Source organism: Centroberyx gerrardi, chromosome 19, assembly GCF_048128805.1.
Source record: "Centroberyx gerrardi isolate f3 chromosome 19, fCenGer3.hap1.cur.20231027, whole genome shotgun sequence".
NCBI lineage: Eukaryota > Metazoa > Chordata > Actinopteri > Beryciformes > Berycidae > Centroberyx > Centroberyx gerrardi.
Genome location: NC_136015.1, coordinates 8,074,237 through 8,094,725, shown reverse-complemented (window position 1 = coordinate 8,094,725; position 20,489 = coordinate 8,074,237). Strand labels below are relative to the sequence as shown.

General features: G+C 41.8%; 1 protein-coding gene across 1 annotated transcript; it reads left to right on the top strand.

Moving 5' to 3' along the window:
- The first annotated feature begins 42 nt into the window (after positions 1-42).
- LOC139908230 (sodium-dependent neutral amino acid transporter B(0)AT3-like) lies at positions 43-10,252 on the top strand. The gene is made up of 12 exons (XM_071894845.2): positions 43-184; positions 2,145-2,285; positions 3,652-3,789; positions 4,950-5,131; positions 5,336-5,446; positions 5,729-5,841; positions 6,072-6,200; positions 6,290-6,446; positions 7,446-7,650; positions 8,343-8,502; positions 8,603-8,765; positions 10,049-10,252. Exons 1-12 carry the CDS (start codon positions 43-45, stop codon positions 10,250-10,252), a joined length of 1,845 nt encoding a protein of 614 aa, XP_071750946.2.
- The last annotated feature ends 10,237 nt before the right edge of the window (positions 10,253-20,489 follow it).

Genomic DNA, 20,489 nt, shown 5'->3' with positions numbered 1-20,489 from the left:
AGAAGCTAGATAACACCAACATCGATCCAACTGAAGCTGAGGATGGCAGATTTAGGGGGCTCAAGGAGAGAAGAGAGGCCCAAGTGGGCCAACAAGGCCCAGTACCTGTTGTCCTGCATTGGATATGCTGTGGGAGTGGGCAATGTGTGGCGTTTTCCCTACTTCTGCCAGATCCATGGAGGAGGTGAGATGCTGTCTATGGTTTATGGTTTTTATGGATCAAAGTCTCTTTAACAATCCTATTATGTTTGGGCATATTGGGCCCATTCAGCATTTAACGTCTCTAAAAACATGATTAACATTATTTTTTCAGCTTGATACTCGATGACTTTTCCTAATTTCATGGGGAAAACTGGTAAATATAAAATTTAACATGATGATACGTTTTCAAGGTCCTGCACACATTTTGTATACAACAGTGTTGTTTGGGGTCATTTTGACCTCAAACACAAAAGCCTTATAAAACCAGAGAAAATATAAAGTAAAACCTTTATATTTTCTCTGGTATTACATATTTTCTTTCTCTTTGTTTTCACTGATAACTGAGGGAACTTTCCCATGCAATTTTTGATCTTTAAAAAACATTCCCATGCTTTAGGGCTCTAAAGACGGTCAATTATATTGAGTTTTTTTTATCTCACCTGAAGATTTTCAGCCAACGAGGTCCTGTCACAGCTCTTTGAAAGACTATTTTGGTGACTAATTTACTTTTTATTGGTGTTTTTTCCATTATTGACTAACTGCTATGTGTTACTTGCTGATGTTCTGAAGTGTAAACTTGGGTAACACTTTCAATTACAATCATTTTTTGTATGTTTACATGGGTGGGGTCAATTTGATCCCAAACATAAAAGATGTCTGTTAATTTTAACAATAATAGGAGGGTTAAGGAAAGTCGTCCCCGGGCAGTATGACCGTCAAGACAAGACTCCTATCTCTTTGAATGGGGAGTCGTCTATAAAAAGTTCTGACATACATACAATCATTTGCATTACATATTTATGAAAACCGCTGAATTGTTAACAACATGGACTGTTAAAGTTTGTTTCAAAGGAGACTTTTTTTCCATTTACTGATGCTTGTACACATGCGCCATCCACTGCTTCACGAAAACAGTGAGATTACGACATTCAAGGCAAATCTGGTTTATGGCAGTCCCATACATGCATTTGTCATTGCATCACACTCGTGTGTAAAATTGGCCCCCACCACTGTCTGTCAGACAACTCGGCAGGACCCATGTTTCTCCAAGCTAATTAGACAATCCCCAAACTTTAAAGTGATGTCTGCGAAACAAGATCTTTGTGTTTTTGAGCCAACAACTAACATCTCTGTTTTCTTGTCATTTAGTAGCAGGAAATTTAATGACATTTTTTTACTGTAGATAAGCATGCTTCTAGTTTTGCAAGTTGCGAAGAGTCATTAGGCTTGATAGGCATGGCGATTTGAGTACTGTCGGCATAGCAGTGAAAATTGACATGACAATTATGAATAATTTTGCCAAGAGGTAGCATGTAAATAGAGAATAGCAATGGGTCTAGCACTAAACTTTGTGGTATGCCAAAATAAACTTTGGAGCATTCAGAGATTATATTGTTGAAACACTGTGCATTGTATCTGATAAGACTTAAACCATGAGAGTAGAAGTATATTGTGATCAACTGTATCGAAGGCCGCACCTTAAATCGAGTAGAACTAAACTGAGGAAGAATTGGACTCTGAGGTAAGCAGTAGGTTATTTACCACCTTTGTGAGTGCGGTGTCAGTGCTATGAAATGACCTGAAGCCAGAATGTAACGGTTCAAATAGTCCATTGCTGCAGAGATAATCAGTTAATTGGGTAGCTACTATTCTTTCCAGGACTTTAGAAAAAAAGGGAAGATTTGAAATCAGCCTGTAATTATTAAGGACATCAGGATCAGGGTTAGGTTTTTTAAGCACAGGTTTAATCATGGCTGCTTTAAAGGTAGAGGGCACAATGCCAGAAGAGAGTGGGGTATTGATATCATTAAAAGCTGTATAACAACCTGCTAGAGCTCCCTCATCGCCACTGACAAGATAACCTCATGGATAACCTACTCTTTCCAAAGAATCCTGGCTGGTGCCTAACTGTGCTGTAACCATCTACCCCCTCCTCTCTTCAGGTGCGTTCCTCATCCCCTACCTGATAGCACTGGTGTTTGAGGGTCTTCCCCTGCTCTACCTGGAGCTGGCTATAGGACAGAGGCTCCGCATGGGCAGCATCGGTGTCTGGGACACCATCTCACCATTTCTGGGTGGAGTCGGTAGGTAGATATAAATAACAATGACAACAAAATGATTGTGTGTATTTGTATAAGCACCTGGGGGGGCAAGGGGATGAACATTTGGATGTGAGTATGTTTAAACGTGCTACATGTAGCATTTTTAAACTTTAATATATCACTGACAAATTAATTGTGATACCTTGGTAGAATTATCGTAAACAAATAAGACCATGGTTGAGATGATTGGTAGCCTCTATTTCACACTAGTGGTATTGTTAAAGGTCCCATATTGTGTAAAACAGGATTCCCCTTGCCTCTTTGATTATAAAGGAGTACGGTCGCCAACTAAATCCACACAATCCATATTAGAAAACCGAGCCTCTAAACGAGCCGTTTGGACTTATGTAACTTTGTGGCGTCACAAAGGTTCGCTCATTATCATATTTGTAAGAAATAATAGTTTAACAAAGTGTTTTTTTCAAAGCAGTTGAGCGGTTGTCATTGTTTATTACCGGAGAGTTTTCCCTACCTGTCGCTGTCTGCAGCTGCCGGGCTGTGGTGTTTCACGTTTCACTCTTGAAACGGTTAGCCAATCAGAACAGAGGGGTTGTAAATATTAATGAGCCTTAAAGACACAGTGACAGAAACAGCCTGTTCTTGGTAAGGCTCAGAGAGATGCTGGAAAATGAACGTGTAAAATGGATTGAGAGTGTTTTTGGTACATGACACCACACAAACAGCTTTGAATGGACCTCAAGACATAAAATAAAACACTGGAAAGTGTAGAATATGGGACCTTTAATGCTAGTGTTTCTCAAAATTAAATAAACCCTGTTACTTCCTGTTGCAATGAGGATGCTGCCACTTGCTCCGTTTGCGCTGGAAGAACAGTGGCCCTCTTCCCAGCTAAATAAAACATTTTGTGCCATAAAGCAGTATCCCTTTGTTCCATGAAGCAATCCAGTAGATTTCCTATCAAATCGGCAATGGTTGTTTGTTTACCGTAATTATACTAAGGTCTAATACTAATGTTAGTGTGGTCATTTTGTGGTAATGTATTTATTGATGCTACACGTATCAATTTGGAGGTTAAAGGATCAGAGTGTATTTGAAAGACAGAGGGATATACTGTGTGGGAATGTAGCTGAATGAATATGTTGATTGAAAATACTGTGAACGACTGTGCAGGTTGCATATACATATTATTTATTGTTAATCATTGCTTGTAGTATCTCATAATTCCATGCGGCACTTTGTCAGATATATTACTTATTTTATTTGTGCTTTTGTAAAAAAGAAAATAGCGCAAATCATTTAAAAAAGGGTTCTTAGAATGCCCTAATACTTTCAATATTGTCCTAATATTACATAAAGAAGTTAAAATAATGGAACTCTCTGTGTTTAGGCATAGCCGCCTTGGTGGTTAACTTCTTGGTGGGGTTGTTCTTCAACACCCTTGTGGCCTGGGTCCTCTGGTACCTCTTCAACTCCTTCCAGGACCCCCTGCCCTGGAGTCAATGCCCACTTAATGATAACCACACTGGTAGGTAGAAACAGGAACCTCACCAGAACTTCAGAGGAACCTCCTGATCTATATTCAAAATGCATAAAATATATTTCAATAAAATGTATTTATGAATTGTGCTGAAGTTTTTGCTGTATCTCCAATTTTGAGGATTTTCATGTTTTTACTTGAATTGAAGAATTAGTCTGTCAGTTGAAAAAAATCTCTGAACCTTGATCTTATGAAATCGCTTCAAAACCAATTGTGTACTTTCAAAAATACATGGTCATCAATCTAAAAATAAATCTGGTCTTTTTAATCCCTGAAAAGTTAACATTTTCATCTGAGAAAAATGTAATAGTAAATTTTATTAAATGGAATAATAATAATAGTCATGTTCGATTCTTTTTTTTAGATAGATTTCTGCCGACTTTTATTTGATTGTTGCTCTCTATTATCATGATTAAAACAGGTCAAATTTGGATTCACTTAAAGGATAAGGCCGGTGTTTTTTAATGCATTGCTTACCGTCAACAAATTCTATTAAAATAACAAAATCAACAATGCGTTTGCTCTACTCCCGTTACTTTCTGACTTCCCACGTACCGTTTTTAGCCGTCAACCCGGAAGTAATTGGTTCCAATTTTAAGCTAAAAACCTTGAAATACAGCTCACAAAGAAATAGTTTCAATTTTAAAAATCGCTAACTGTTACCACAAAAAGTCAGACTGTTGTAGTTATTACCAAATCAAATTCAAATGGGAACAAATTCTTCATTATGCCGGGGACTATTTTCGGTGCTACGGAACTACTTTCCTGAGATCGCAGTGTTTACAGTGGGCTTATTAAGTTGTTTGAGGAAAAAGTCGGCTGGCCCGGTGCATCGTGATGATGAAATATGTTGCCCAGAGCAACAGCATGGCTCTGTGACGTGTTTTTAATTGTTTTTTTAATACAATGGAGTTCTATGGCTGCTGGGACATGGCTTCATTGGGCACCGGCTACATGGAGGAGATTTGCTGGCAAAACAAAATCGTTGCTGATTTTGTTATTTTCATAGGATTTGTTGACGGTAAGCAATGCATTAAAAAACACCGGCGTTATCCTTTAAGCTAAGGTATAGTAAGTGCCACATTCCCATAACCAATTGATGCCCATACAGCTACCATTTGTCTCATCCCTTCTCCATTACATTACAGCCTATAACAAGGAGTGTGTGGTGAGCACTCCAGTGAACTACTTCTGGTACCGTGAGACCCTGAACATCACACCTGACATCGAGATCAGCGGCTCCCTGCAGTGGTGGATGGTCGTTTGTCTGGCCACCGCCTGGTGTGTGGTCTACATCTGCTTGATCAGAGGCATCGAGACCATTGGAAAGGTGGGTGGTGTAGAGGTGGTTATAAGTAACAGGTCAATACCCAGGCTCAAATCATGACATGGTCACCTAATTGTCCCAAGCTCACACAAAAGGTTAAAACCAAGATGATATTGCTGTTGTGTACTCTTTCACATCTGAGATTAGTCAAAATAGTCACATAAGGATATACCTAGTTTTTATGATGTCCCATTTACATTTCTCCAGGCTGTCTATGTGACAGTTATGTTTCCTTACCTGGTATTGACTATTTTCCTGGTGCGTGCCCTCACTCTACCTGGAGCCACTGATGGACTGGTCTACCTCTTCACTCCTGAGGTAACTACTGTCATCCATTTTATTAGTATTAGTATTGCCACAGACCTCAGAAAGAAAAAATAGGGAAACATGTATAATAATAATGATAACAATGATAATAATAATAATCATTATTATTATTAGTAGCAGTGGTAGTAGTTACAGTAGTAGTAGTAGTAGTGGTAGTAGTTATAACAGTAGTAGCAGCAGTAGTGGGTAGTTTATTATTATTTGTAATAATAGCATTAGTATTAGTATTATCTCTTTCACTCACTTCATATGACATTGTCATTTCTCCCTCAGTGGGAGACTCTGAAGAACCCCCAGGTGTGGATGGATGCTGCCACCCAGATCTTCTTCTCTACCGGTATAGGCTTTGGATGCCTCATCGTTTTCGCCAGTTACAATCCTCCAAAGTTAGTGTCCAATGGGGACAGTTTTCACAATCCCACTATGATCAATGAAATTGTATTAACTTCTAGTAAAAAATATTTTCATTTCATTTGTTCTTCACTTCATTTGTTCAAATCTATTTTAGGTAAGTGTGTGTTGTAAGTGGCTTTGTGTCTCAAAGCACTGCTTAAAATGTAAAATATAATACTGTGTAAATGAAAACCTTTTTTCTCTTTCACATTTTGTCTATCAGTAATGAATGTGAGAGGGATGCAGTTGTGGTCGGGCTGGTGAACAGTGCTACATCCCTCTATGCCTCCATCTCTGTCTTTTCCATCCTTGGGTTTAAAGCAAACTCCAACTACATTACCTGTCTTGACAGGTATGTGAATGTAATATTTCAACCTAATCCCTAGCTGCTGTTTTGCCTCATGAATTATAAACCGATATATATTGCTTTATTATCTGCAGCAACATCTTGGCTCTGACCAACCATTTTGAGGTTTCAGACCAGAACATAACAGTGGACAACTATGATCATTGGTTTGAATACCTGAATGGGACATTTCCAGATGAGGTCTCCAGTTTGAACCTGAGGCACTGCAATCTGCAAACTTTCCTCGACCAGGTATTGTAACTTTAGAAAATATCTGATTAACTAATTTTGTACACTGTATTCTACTTTGGGAATATTCAAAAGTTTCAGTTTAGGCTGGATATTGTGGTCCTGTAACACAAGGAGCCACCGGATTATACGGTTCATTTTCTCCTTAAGAGACATCCAATTCAGTGGCGCTTGATCTGTGACCACTGTAAACTTCCTCCTTAGCAAATATGGGCTAAGCGACTTATGGCTAATGTAGCTGATGGTGGGCTCTGCGCCATCTTGCACCTACATAACACAGCCCCAGTACCCACCTCAGAAGCATTTGGAGGACAAGGACTTAGAGAATTCTGGAGTCAGCAGAACCAGATCCCCACAGAAGCATTTGTGCAGGGAATTGAATGCCTTGTCCGCTTCAGTTGACCGCTTCAACTGATTGGGTAGGCTCTTCCATGTCAAGTCGCGCAATGGAGCTGCAACGATGGCAATGTTAGGGATGCTGGTAATATCCAATTAGGCCAAGGAACGTCTTTACCTGTTTCTTGGTTTGAGGTTGAGGCCAGACATCAGGCAGTTCCATGACAGGTAACCCTGGTTCCCACAAGAAAAACAGCAGAGGGAATCTGTTAATCAGGGGACGGCACTGTTCAGGCTGGGGTTTACGGACCAGTCTCACCTGGGCATGGGTTCCAGTTGGGCTCCGTTGGATCTTCTTCTCAGTCTTGTTTGCACCTGTTACCCCAAGTGCCGTTTCCGGCTGGTCCGGATACAGCATCTCAGAGGTCACCAGGTTAGTTTTCGTGCAGCGGTGCCACAATATGCAGCAAACAGTAGGAAAGTGAAACAATCAAAATTAGCAATGAGGCATCCTGTTGACAGGACTACCAGTATATTCACTTATTCTTTTCCGCTCCAACTTTTCCCTCCTCCTGTAAGGTATGTCAGGAGCTGTTTTGGCATCTGTATTTTCATGCTTTCTCATTATTTTATTCTCACTCTTTCTCTTTCATCTTCATCCCTCAGAGTGCATCAGGTACTGGCCTGGCATTTATTGTGTTCACTGAGGCGGTGATAGAGATGCCAGGCTCTCAGGTATGGGCTGTACTGTTCTTCGCCATGCTCTTCAGCTTGGGTCTCTCAACTATGTTTGGAACCTTGGAAGGAGTCCTCAATGCCCTCCAGGAACTAAACATGGCACCCAAGTGGATACCCAAGGAGCTCTTCAGAGGTACCAGTTAGTAGTGGTCTCTTGGTACATTTTGTCCAAATATGTGAGGTGCATAAAAATGCTTGCAATACTGTTGAGGAAGACAGACAGTTTGTGAGCACAGATTTCCAAGAATCTTGAAACTAGTTTTGCATTCAGTAGTGCTCTTGATATAGCCCCCCATGTAGAATGTGTTATGATATACAGTAGATTATAATGAAACATTTTAAGGTTAGCAAGTTATCTAGCTAGACAGCTAGTTTTGTTACGCTGACGCAAACAGAAGGCAGTGTTTTTTAATTTGAAAATAAGATACACAACATACTTTGAGGGAAATGGCAGTATATATATATTTTTTAGTATTTTTTAGTATATATCATATTATATATTGTAGCTTTCTGTGTGTGTGTCAGATTATTAAATTGTAGAAAGGCAAGGCCAATTCACAACAAAAAAGATAGATTCAAAATGCTCCCTTTTTTGTCAGAATCCCCTTTGTCAGAAACATAAGTCCTGTGATTGATCCCAACAAGAACATGTTGGGATCAAACACATCAATCAAACATGTGCATGTACTATGTGTACATGGGATCAAACACACATGTGCACATAGTATCTGCTTGTGTTTACCTCTACATCTGGATACCCTATCTCTATCAACCTGTAAGGACTCCCTGTATTTATACTGCAAACCTTCACTCTCTCTATTTCAGCATTAGTTTGCTTGATATGCCTCCTGGGGTCTCTGATCTTCACCCTGGGTTCGGGGAACTACTGGTTGGAAGTCTTTAATTCCTATGTGGGCTCTGCTCCTTTGCTCATCATCGGCTTCTTTGAGGTCGTTGGGGTGGTCTATGTCTACGGACTGAGACGGTAATGCTGGTTTTCCTGTTGTGTTCTCTGCTCTGTTGCCCTCTTTTGACTAAAGAAATGACTGAATGCAGTTTGTATTGTGATCATTTCTGCTCTATAGTTTCAGTGAGGACATCCACTTCATGACAGGGAGAAAACCCAACATCTTCTGGAAGGTCTGCTGGGTGTTTATTAGTCCTCTGATGTTGCTAGTTGTCTTCCTAGCCTATGTTGCTGTCCAGTCACAGAAGCACCCCACCTATCCTGCATGGAACCCTAACTATGTAAGACTTTAAGACTTTATAAGCCTATAATAGTTTAATTTAAAGCCAGCAGGGTCACTCGCCCTATTAGTCTGTTGTTTAGATCACTAGCAAAGTTAGAAATTATTGGATGTAATGTTATGGATGTTAATGTTATGTTGGAGACATAAAGACAAGGAGGAACTCCTGAGAGAGAGAGAGAGAGCACAGCTCAAATGCCATCTACCCCTGGTGTCTTTCGCCTCTGTGCCTGGAGGTCACAGCCGGGAGACAGCAGTCCTCCCCCAGTGACATCTTCCAAGTACCAGGAGTACCATAGAGCAGAGGCAAGACCGCCATTCTCCAGTCAGCTATCGTTAGCCATGCCCCCCTCTGTCCCCAGCACCTCCAATTGGGCAGTTTTTCACCGGCCCTTTCGAGTTGGGCCCCCATGAGCCGATCTGCCACTGGGTCATTCAGTGGTGGAGAGGGCCAATGTAATGTACGAGCGCTTTCTAGCCTCCGCTCCACACCTCCGTGCCCACCCCTGGATGGAGTTTTAGCAGGAATGGTGGAACTGCTGTGTTCTAAGAGAATGGATGGTCAAAACGCATCGACTGGGCTATGCACTCCAGTTTCACTGTGTCCCGCCAGCCATTGCTCATGTCCTCACCGGAGAGCATAAGCACTCTCTCACAGGAGATTCAGAAACTGTTACGGCTCAGCTACACCGGGTGCGTTTCTGTTCCGTCCATCTGTGCCTGAAGGGTCCGATCTGATATGCAGCCATTTACTTTAATTCTATCCTCCTCCCCATGCTGGGAAGAATGACGAGAGATTGCATCGTCTGTGCCAGGTGCATGCAATGGCATGCTATGTGCACAGCTATGCTGAGATGCACACAGCAGTCATTTATGTGCCATGGGGACATATTGGCCTGCAAGCCCCTGTCTAAACAGAGGCTCGCTCACTAGGTTTGTGGAGGCATTTCACAAGCTTATGTGCTAGTTGGCAGTTACCATGCGTAACTATCAGTTGTTCAGGTTAACTGATTTGACTCTTCTCAGGCTACAACTCATAATGCTTTGAAGTAAAGACTAAGGATAAAGACGTGATAGTTTCCTGTGTCACCATTACCTAAATTTGGAAAGAAATTTGCAGTAGAGCTAGTGTGTCAGCAGTCCTAATGCTATAGCCTGACCCAATCAGTTTCAACATGGGAGGTCTCCCAAAGCACAAGATATTGTTACATCAACCCTGTGTGTTGGTAAATACATGTGTAATGTCTTTAGTAATTGTTTATTCTTATTAAATATCTCCATCAGGTGGATTTCCCCAAAACAGAAGTGACGCCTTACCCAGACTGGGTGTTTGCTATCATTGTCTTCCTCTCTGCGCTGCCTGTAGCTCCCATTCCCCTGGTAGCTCTTTACAGACTGATCTGCTGTGGGATCTTTAGGAGGTCCTCTGAAGTCTCTCGGAACAGGCCCAACACTTATGCCAACGATGGCTATGCTGTGGATACATAGTTCACTTCAGAGCCACTGATCAACATAATCAAATACCTCAAATACCATGTAGTGATTTTGTATTGTGGTGAACTTGGGTTGTGGTTTTCTGTGGGGGCTGTGACAACTGATCAAAGACTAATGGGTTTCACCTGTTCTATTTTGTATAGGCTTCGCCCTCTAAGAGCTGTCGCTATTGGGTTTATCCCTCTCGCGCATGCGCAGTCTGAAGATTTTCTTTCCTGCCTTTCCTTGTTCTCTACTCTGCGAGTGACCGATTCAGTTTGCTTGCCTAAAAAGCACATTGAAGAAGGGCGTCTTGCCCGAAACGTCTGTGCGGCAATAAATACAAATATAAATTAATTAATTGGAGTACTGGAAAACCCCCCATGTCCTGTCGACAGGAGTTCCCCTCGGGAGAGCGATGTCACACATATCACGAGAGAATGCGCAATGCGCACTGTGGTTCTCTATGAACGCACGAGACAATCCTCCACTGGGAGTGGATGCCTTCTCTCACCGGCCGTGGCCCAGGGCTCTCCTTTATGTGTTTCCCCCAGTTCCTCTGATTTCTCGCCTCTTAGGGCGCGTTCAGGAGGAGAACCTAGCGGTTATTCTGGTGGCACCAGAACGCACGAGCGCGTCTTGGTTCCTGATCATGGTGCAGCTGCTGGTGGGGAAACTGTGGCAGCTCCCATGGCGCAGAGACGCACTGTCACAGCTGGACGGTGCGATCCTCCACCTCCCGGTAATAAGCCAACAACTGTGGGCCTGGCCGCTGAACGGGAGTGCTTGGAAAGGTTAGGTCTGCCCCCTGCGGTGGTGCGCACTATCCAAGGTGCGAGAGCCCCTTCTACTACTTTTAAAGGGAGTCAGACAACAGAAACCTGTCGTGCGCTCTCTAGCTCCACAGTGGGATTTACCTCTGGTGTTGCGCGCTCTGGTGGGTCCCCCTTTCGAGCCGATAGCCCAAATCTTTCTCAAGATGCTATCCCTGAAAACAGCGCTCCTCCTAGCCCTGACGTCGGCTAAGAGAGTGAGTGACTTATGCGCGCTGTCGGTCTCGCCGTCCTGCCTTTCTATTAGGAGGACGGGAGCACAGCGACTTTACAGCCAAATCCCTCATTCACACCTAAAGTCCTAACAAACTCCTTTCGGTCGAGAATTATTTCCCTCGAGGGGTTCTTCCCGCCTCACAGAAATGAGGCAGAGGAAGCGTCTCACCGACTCTGCCCAGTGCACGCTTTGTCTCAGTATATTTTGCGCACAGTAAACATCTGACAGACACAGCAGCTGTTTGTTCATTACAGAGGGCATTCACAAGGCTCGGCTCTGTCAAAACAGCGTCTGTCACACTGGCTGTGTGATGCCATCACACAAGCCTACAGTGCGGCGGGAGCCGAGCCGCCGCAGGGCGTCCAGGTGCACTCCACGAGAGCCTTGTCATCATCTACGGCCCTCCTCAGAGGGATGGCAGTGGCAGACATCTGGGCAGCGGCATCTTGGGCTTCTCTGTGCCCTTTCATCTGTTTCTATCTGCGCGATGTGTCTGAGTCCTCCCTGACTCACTCAGTCTTAAACGTGCTAGACCGCAGATGACGCATTGTCAGATCTGGCGTTTTTACGCACATGCCAAACGGTGCGCCCCTAATCCAATCATCACGGATTAGTGGGCTGCATGAGGGATCATTACGGTACGTAATCAACGTCTCACATTCTGTAATGGCAGTGTTGTGTGGAGCGAGTGTTCTTTCACTCGCCTTTTTTCCACACAAGGTTGACATGAAGTCAACCATGGCACAGCCGGTGTTTTCCTGCCTTATTACGCTTCGCATTATAGGGTTGTGAACTGGTGTATGTTATCTGCTTGAGGTCCTTGGTGTCTCAGTGGGCATTGACTACATCAGCTTCGCCTTTAACCCAATAGCGACAGCTCTTAGAGGGCGAAGCCTATACGAAATAGAATGTTAGTTATGTTACCATAACTCCAGATTCTATGAGTATAGGCGTAGCCCTCTAAGACTTAGGCCCCCTGCTCCACCGACATTGGCCGAAGAAATTACTGGCTTTTGGGAGCAGAGCTCAGGTCCAGACGGTGTGTATCCTGTGGATGAGGACCTGAGTGTAACCACTGTATCGTAAGTGGCAGGAAAGAAAATCTTCAGACTGCACATGCGCGAGAGGGATAAACCCAATAGCGACAGCTACGCCTATACTCATAGAATCTGGAATTATGGTAACATAACTAATGATCTGGACTGTTGCCGCTGACAGAGACTCTGTGAGCTGATCATTCTCAGCTGGACTTGATTGCTGAGATGATGAACTGGTAAATCAGAGCCGAGCGAGCGGCAGTTGTCCTGGGGAGCGGAGCTTGATGCATGTCGAGGGGTAATCTGCCCGACGAAGCCACTGTTATTGCACTCACGGTAGAGGGGTGGGGGCCGTTCGTAGCCGTTTAGGGCTGCCGGCGGTGAAGACAGACAGTACAGGGGGAGATGTTCCTGTGGTAGGGCTGATGATAGTTAGGGACTGGGGAACTGTAGGAGTGCCCTACCGCTTCCCAGCTCTGTGTGTGGGCGTCTGAGACGCTGTCAGACGCTCAGTTGTTCCAGTGCTGGACCGACGATTCCCCCACGGGCTCTCGCTGCATACGGGCCGTGTCGGACCAGCACCACAAGCCTAGACCCCGGGGAGTGTCTTGACCAACCGGACAGTTAAGTGGTAATTTTAAATAAGAAAATGTTAGGTGTTAGTGTTTTGTGTTCAGTCCTGTTTATTATTGTCCTCGTCCATTTCTGTGGTTATTTGTAGGATTTTAATAGACCTTAAATACAACAGCAGTAATCTGTGGGAACCGGGGGAAGCTGGGGGAAAGTTAGCTGATAGGTATGGGGGGATACATGCCTGTCTAGCCCAGTTTGATCAACGCACCCCATAGTAGTGTGAAATCAAGTGTGCCGATCTAGGGTGAAATCCTGTGTGTCTTTTACTGCATTAAGCTCAGTGTGTTTGCTTAAATGCTCTTTGCAACGTCACGGGTGTGTGTATCCGCATGTCGATTGCCCAGTGTGCTTGCCTGCGTGGGGTGGTTTGGTTTGCTGTGATACTGAGGGTGGCTGGTTAGCTGGGAGACAGACTTGTCTGACTTGTCTATGTCATAGCTTGGCCAGTCCTCTACTCGGTCCACGAAGAACATGCTGTTGTCTGATGAACTGATCTTTGTGAAATAAAGAGCCTATATTCTTCTTATGTCGTTTAAGTGTGTGTTGTTCTCAGATCTCTGACACCGGACCAGACCGGGGAAAAAAGGTGGTGGCAGAAGCTTTTCAGCCTGTCCAGTTAATATTCATACCTAAACCAAGGTTCATTACACTATTTTCCTCAAAATCCTTTTGTTTACCATTTCTCAGTGTAAGCAGCCATCAGTGATCAACATAGCTACTACACACGCACAACTGCTACTGAAATGGTTTGTGTTTCACAATTGTTTACAGAAGTGTTTTAATTCTATTAGTACTCTGTAGCAGATATTGATATCACAAATATACTTATTTTCATTCTCCTTTATGCTAGACAGCCACTACAATAAGACTAAATCAATTATACATGCACTCAAACAAGTGTAGTACATATCGTTGTATTTGTGGTCTATCATAGCCTATTCGATTCAAGTCTGCCACAATAACTACTATTTTGATATTTTTGAGCAGATGGATTTGTCAATGTAGTCTATAAACTGATGACGTTGCTATATTTTTACAATACAGTATAGCATGGTTGATGAAAGCATGACTGAAGCAAGAAAGGTCCTTTAATGATTTATAAAAAAAAATACAGCTTGTGCATTATACATCTCCAAGTCATGATGTCTTTTTTATTGACTCCATCCAAATGGATCGCTTTAGGTGTGGCTAACCTTGGAGCAGCGTCATCAGGTTATCCATTAATCTGGGGTTTGATACAATCCCATTTTAAACTAGACAACATAGTTTCACATGAAAGTCTGTGAGCTAGCTGAAGGCGCAGGAATTTTTGCATCAGTAAATACAAACATACATATACATAAAATTACATGCACTCACTCACACATACACAGATATGTAAACAAATAGACACTAATAAACTGAAAACACAAATTAACAAGAAATGAAAGAGAAGACAATGAATTGGAAATTTTGTAAGAATTATTGGAGAAAACCTGCTTTTCACAGTAGATTCTTTAGGTTTTTAGCAACCATTTATTTTGCTGTTTCTTTCCAAACCTGAAAATGTACAGTTTCCTTAAAGCTGCAATAAGTGAAATTTTCTGACCTCTAGAGGGTGACAGAAACCCCAACACATTTGTAAATAACACACAGCAAAGCCTCTGAACTACAAACATTGCAAAGTGAAGAGGTAGGTAGCAAGTTTACTAGTTTACTAAGTGTACTCACTCGCTTCATCGATTCCGCTCTATTACAAGAACATTTTCAGGAATGGGAGGGGGTTTGATGTTTTGATTAAGCTTACTTAATAAATCCTTCATATGAAGGTAGTGAACATTGAGTTTTGATTTCTTCCATCTATGCTCGGCCTTTCTATATTCCCTTCTTTGGCACCAGATGCTGTCATTGATCCATGGGGATGGATTAACAGCTAGAGTTGACCTAGTTTTATACGGAGCAGTAGCATCAAGAGCTGATGAACACAGATCATTAAACCAATTAGATCTGCAATATGCGATATCAGACCTTATAACCAATCCTGAAACTAATGTGTGCTATGTGGAGATTTCATTGAGACATAATGATAAACCAATATCCACACACGCGGGCCAGCTGTGTTGCTGTTTTCACCTCTTTTCTAAAGCTTGTTGTCAAATTCCGCTCCGGAATGAAGCTCCTCCCGCTCCATTCAGTAGCTTTTAATTTTTTTAAAACTAGCTTGTCTCCTCCCTAGCTATTTAAAAGCGGCACTCTCCCCCTCCCATTCCTGAAAAAAATTCTCATAATGGCGTAATGGACGAAGCGAGTGAGTAAACTTGGTAAACTAGTAAAGTTGCTACCTACCTCTTCACTTGTTATTGTGGGACACGTAACCTTCAGCGGGAGAAAGTTCTGGCAAAGTGAGACAGGTAACCAGCGAGACTTCTCAGCTATTAGCATTTATCCATCCATTTGTCCTTTGTAGGCCTCTGTAGTGCAGTGGCTTCACTGTGTGTTGCAATACCTGTCGCCCTCTAGTGGTCAGAAAAATTGCTTATTGCAGCTTTAACAGAGTCATTAATATTAGAGAAATGGGGAGGGAACTTGGCCATATTAGAGAAAAAAGTACAAAACTTAGCTGCAGGTCATTAAAGATGCAAGAGTATATTGTACGAATCTGATGTACAACAGTTGACTGAAAAATAGTGTCAAAAATAATGGTGATCAATGACTACGTTTACATGGACTGCAATAATCCAACTATTGACCTTATTCTAAATAAGACAATATTTCGATTAAGGTGTTTACATGAGTTGCTTATAGAATATTCCATTCATATTCCCGTTTACATGCTACAGAGCATAGTCCGATTAATGACTGAAGATGCACACCCACATTACGTCCTACGTCCGAGTTTCCCTCCGGAATTTAACCTGAAACCCTTTCTGTCATGTTGCTACCGTGGTATCACCCTTATGAGTATTTTCTTGCTAATTTTGCAAAACACTGTGCTTCGAGCCGTTATTTTTACGGCTATACAAATAGACTCAGGCAGATACAGCTTTTACAACAGGCCTCCTCTGTACTGCTTGTCGGCCAGATATCTTTCATGCCTCCGATAGGACGTCATAGTGCGATTAAGGTGTACACATGTCTACAATGCACTTCAATAATGTGACTAAAATCAGAATACTCCACGTCTTAATTCGACTATTGCTTACTCCGACTATGACCTTATTCGGGTTAAGGTAATCAGAAAATGCTGTTTACATGGCAGTGTCTTTTTCAGAGTATTGTCTTTGTCGGGTTAATATCGGAATATTGCAGTCCATCTACCAGGAGTTCAGGGTCAAGCCAAGAGTAAAAACAAGATCAAGAGGGTGTCAACGGGCCACGGTTATGTGTGGAGACAGAAACATGCTGCATAAAATTAAATGATTTTGAAATATTTTAAAAATCTGTGGCAAGGGAGCTGTTCAAATTTGAGCACAACAGATGATAAACGCTCAGTGAAATCATTTAAAGAACTGTTATTAGATTTCAGAGGTCGGTAGATGGGATGCAATTAGATCGTTAAGAATGAAAGACTTATTAGAACTGAATTAAGAAGTGCAAAAACAAAAGGAGTAATGGGCTTGACTGACTGTGAGTTGTTACAGGAATTGTTTAACCTGACAGTAGCATGACCGTGATTGAAACGTTTCCCGGGCCTGTTGTTAATTATTGCAAGGATGGGGAAATAGGCCGTGTTATTTAAAGATATGTTGGGGAAACAGGCTTGTTGGGGTTAGGACAGTGGGGCAGTCAGTGCTATAACCATTCTGTCATAAAGATTATCACAAACGTAAAAGGCAAATGATATGGTTAACCTAGAATACACAGAGTCAAAATTACCTTTGGTCAGTAGTTGTTTTGCTGTATTTTCTCAAGAAAAATATTTTATCATTTGATATTCCATGTATTCCTCAAAATTGTAATAATACAAAACACTTTAAACCACTAGATATATGGGCTAGTGTGTGTAGTGCATCATATGAACACATTGAATTTTGGCTATTTTCATAGGATGTGTGAGTATGTCTGTGCAAATGTGTTTTGGACTTTGCATTTCTGAAAGAGAGACAGTGGAAAAAGTATTCAGTTTTGTCACTGACGTCCATTGTATTTGAATACAATATTTGTAAGACTGTGTGTGTACTCATAGTACTGTGCGAGTATTCCTTCAGTTGTATTTAGGCCCATGCAGAAATAACTGTTACTATCAAAAAACTGTTACATTAGTTTGTGTATCTCAGTCTTCTGAAGCTGTGCACTCATATTGGTTTCAATAGTGGTTTTGGCTGCTTGTGCTCGGTGTATTTATTAACTTCACCAAGATGTCGGTCGTTTTTAACAAAAATATCTTTGCCAAGACAATATGTTGGTTAAGGGGTTGATTTCAACAAATATTATTCTGCCGAAACGCCAATGAAAAACCGTTGCACGAACGGTTCAAACTTTAGTCCCGCCCGCAAAGGCGCTGATTGGCTCGATTGTTTCTCCAAGTAGAACTAGAACACGCCGTTGACTAGAGCAACAGCAGACTCTCTGAATTGCTCAACAAAATCTGAAAAATGGGCGGGACGCGATTCAGGAGTCTGGAACCAGGCTAGGTCCAACAGGCAAATCTGTAGAACAAGAATAGCTGGATATTTGATACGAGTTCTGAAACTTCTGAATTCTTTTCCTTTGGACCGGTGGTTACAGCACCACCATCTGGAATATTGCTGTCATAACTGATTCTACACATCTCTACAAGTAGCTGCACTATTTGCAAGTCCAAAGTTTTGGGGAGAATGATAAATAAATAAATAAATGCATGACAACAAAAAATTGTCAAAAAGTAAATACAATAACAATGGTGTGCTAGCTTTCAGCCAACCAACTGGCTTTCAATCATCATGCCAACTGTCAATAACTTCCTGGTGGCCTGCTTTCTTGTCAAACCCATAAAAACTGTAACCACTACACTAGAGCTCAAAGCTGCAACTGAGAGGGTATTAGAGAACAACCCACTAAGGAGAGTCAGAAAACTCAGGAGAGGAAAGGAGAGGATCACTGGACATTATTTAGCCTAAGCCAATTAACTTTTGTTGAAGATGAGGAAGCTGATACTGAATCTGAATCAAGGCACAATAAAAAGCAGCTGCAACAAAATTTCTAGCACACACTGGAGATAAAAAGGGAAAAACTGGATGACATATAAAAAAAAGAAATCACAAAAAACCCCACATTCATTTGACCTTAACTGGAACTGGAGCTGTGCTAAACCTGTGAGCTGCTGCCAGCTGAGGATGGTGAAAACAGGAGACTCCACTGAAGTGGAGGAGAGACCCAAGTGGGACAACAAGGTTCAGTACCTGCTAACCTGCATCGGCTTTGCAGTAGGACTGGGGAACGTGTGGCGCTTTCCCTACCTATGCCAAATCTATGGAGGAGGTGAGATGCTGGCTTTGCCTCACATATTCATCAATGACATAATGGCTTGCTATAAAAACTATTATACTTATCTGATATCACAGGCAGTTTAGAAATGTAAATGTAGAGGTAGTAGTAATAGCAGCAATGCTATATCTTTGGGTCCATGTTTGGATTTGGTGAACATAATACTCAGATATATCAGAGATTTCCCCTGAACAGACCCATTTCCAATATTTACTTCCTCATAGCTCCCGGTGAGATATCTTGAGCCCTCAGCTAACAGAATCCTAAAGGTTTGGGGTCAGGCTGAGCTGAGTAAACACCCAATCTCAGGAATGTGCATAGGGTCTATTAACTTTACATATTGACTCTCACAGGCAGTGATTTAGGATCGCACACACCCGCAATGAATGGCAATGGTGGTTTTAATACAGATTTAGTTACATTTACTATCATCTTTTTGAGGACCTAGCAAATTCTAAACACTACAAACAAACATTCTGAATAATCACCCTCTTCCTATGATGTATTTAATTTCTGGAGGGAAACAGTGTCACCTAATGGCTTGATCAAGATGATAGGCAGCAGTTTTCGCTTGTTTCATAAAGATGGAAGGTCAAGGGCCCAGATGACCACTCATAATCATAAAGGTTTTGTTCTATTTTAATCTCTTTCTCTGTTCACTGGCCTGAGGCAATTAAGTCTGAATTAAGCCCATTAATCCTGGCTGATGCCTGATGCCTGTAACCATCTACCCCCTCCTCTCTTCAGGTGCGTTCCTCATCCCCTACCTGACAGTGCTGGTATTTGAGGGTCTTCCCCTGCTCTACCTGGAGCTGGCTATAGGACAGAGTGGGTCGGTAGGAAGCCCAGAATAATTACAGTCTCTGTCTGCTGAATGATTCTGAGTTCATATTAAAACATTTCACTTTGGTAAGCACACTGCTTCATGAAAATAATGTTTCATTTGGGTGTATCAGCTTTCATCTCAGCCCCAGTCTTTCATCTTTCCTGTCTTTTTTCTTCTTAGCACTCTCATCACTTCATTGCAAAATATACAAATTCATAGTTTGTCAGGGCGTCCTGGTGGCTCAGTGGGCTGGGTTTGGGCCGGCCCAGAGCCTTTGTCGCATGTCATTCCGCTCTCTCTCCCAATCTTTGCTGTCTAACTCTACTTTGAACTGTCAAATAAAGGCAAAATGTCTTAAAAAATCATGATGAGTCAAACATTTCTGAGTTAAATGTTGTTACAATATAGCATATCATAACAGCTTGTCAGGGGTTAACAATACTTTACCTCACTGTGGATAGCCCTCACATGCTAAATGCACTAATTATACCGCTTAATGGTTTGCAGGAGGAAATCCTGTCTGTGGCATCAGTACCGTACCCTGCATGGGTCAACATGGTCATCTTTGTTTTGGCAGGAATCCCCAGTCTGACAAAAAAGTTAAAAAGTTATAAAATTCAGCAAATAAAAAAAATGCAATTGAAGTTGCCATGTTGATTTCACAAAAGACCATTATATATTGACCTTTTAATACTGACTTTTTAATACTACTCTGAACTTTTACTGAAACTAATGTATACTGATGCTCTGCAATTATGCTCATGTTTGACACAATATCATATGACCACTCTAGCTATATATTGTTACTCATTGCACTGATTTGCCTGCCATTAAAGTTACTTGTTGCATTAGATCATTCTTGTTCTACAAGACACCATATGATTTTATTTGTTTATAGTTTGTTCATGAATCTTGCCATTAAAATATATGAAATCATTTTTGACTCTTTTGAAAATGTATTTTCACTTTGCCTTTGTATCATGTAAGTGACCGATGAAATCTTCCATCTAAAAATATGTTCCAATCAAAAGACAATACCTGCATGAAAAATATATACATATGAATAATATATACTCTTGTCTGCCATTAAGGTTTGCTTGATTGAGAACTGAGTTTTTCTTGGTGGCTCCTAAACCTCTAGGCTGCATTGCAACAGTAGGCCAGCACTAGGTTATCCATTAAACTAATTCCTGGTACGCTTTCCTTGGTATATTTCCACTGCGTTAGAGCCATTCAATCACAAAGGAAAATCTCTGTAGTA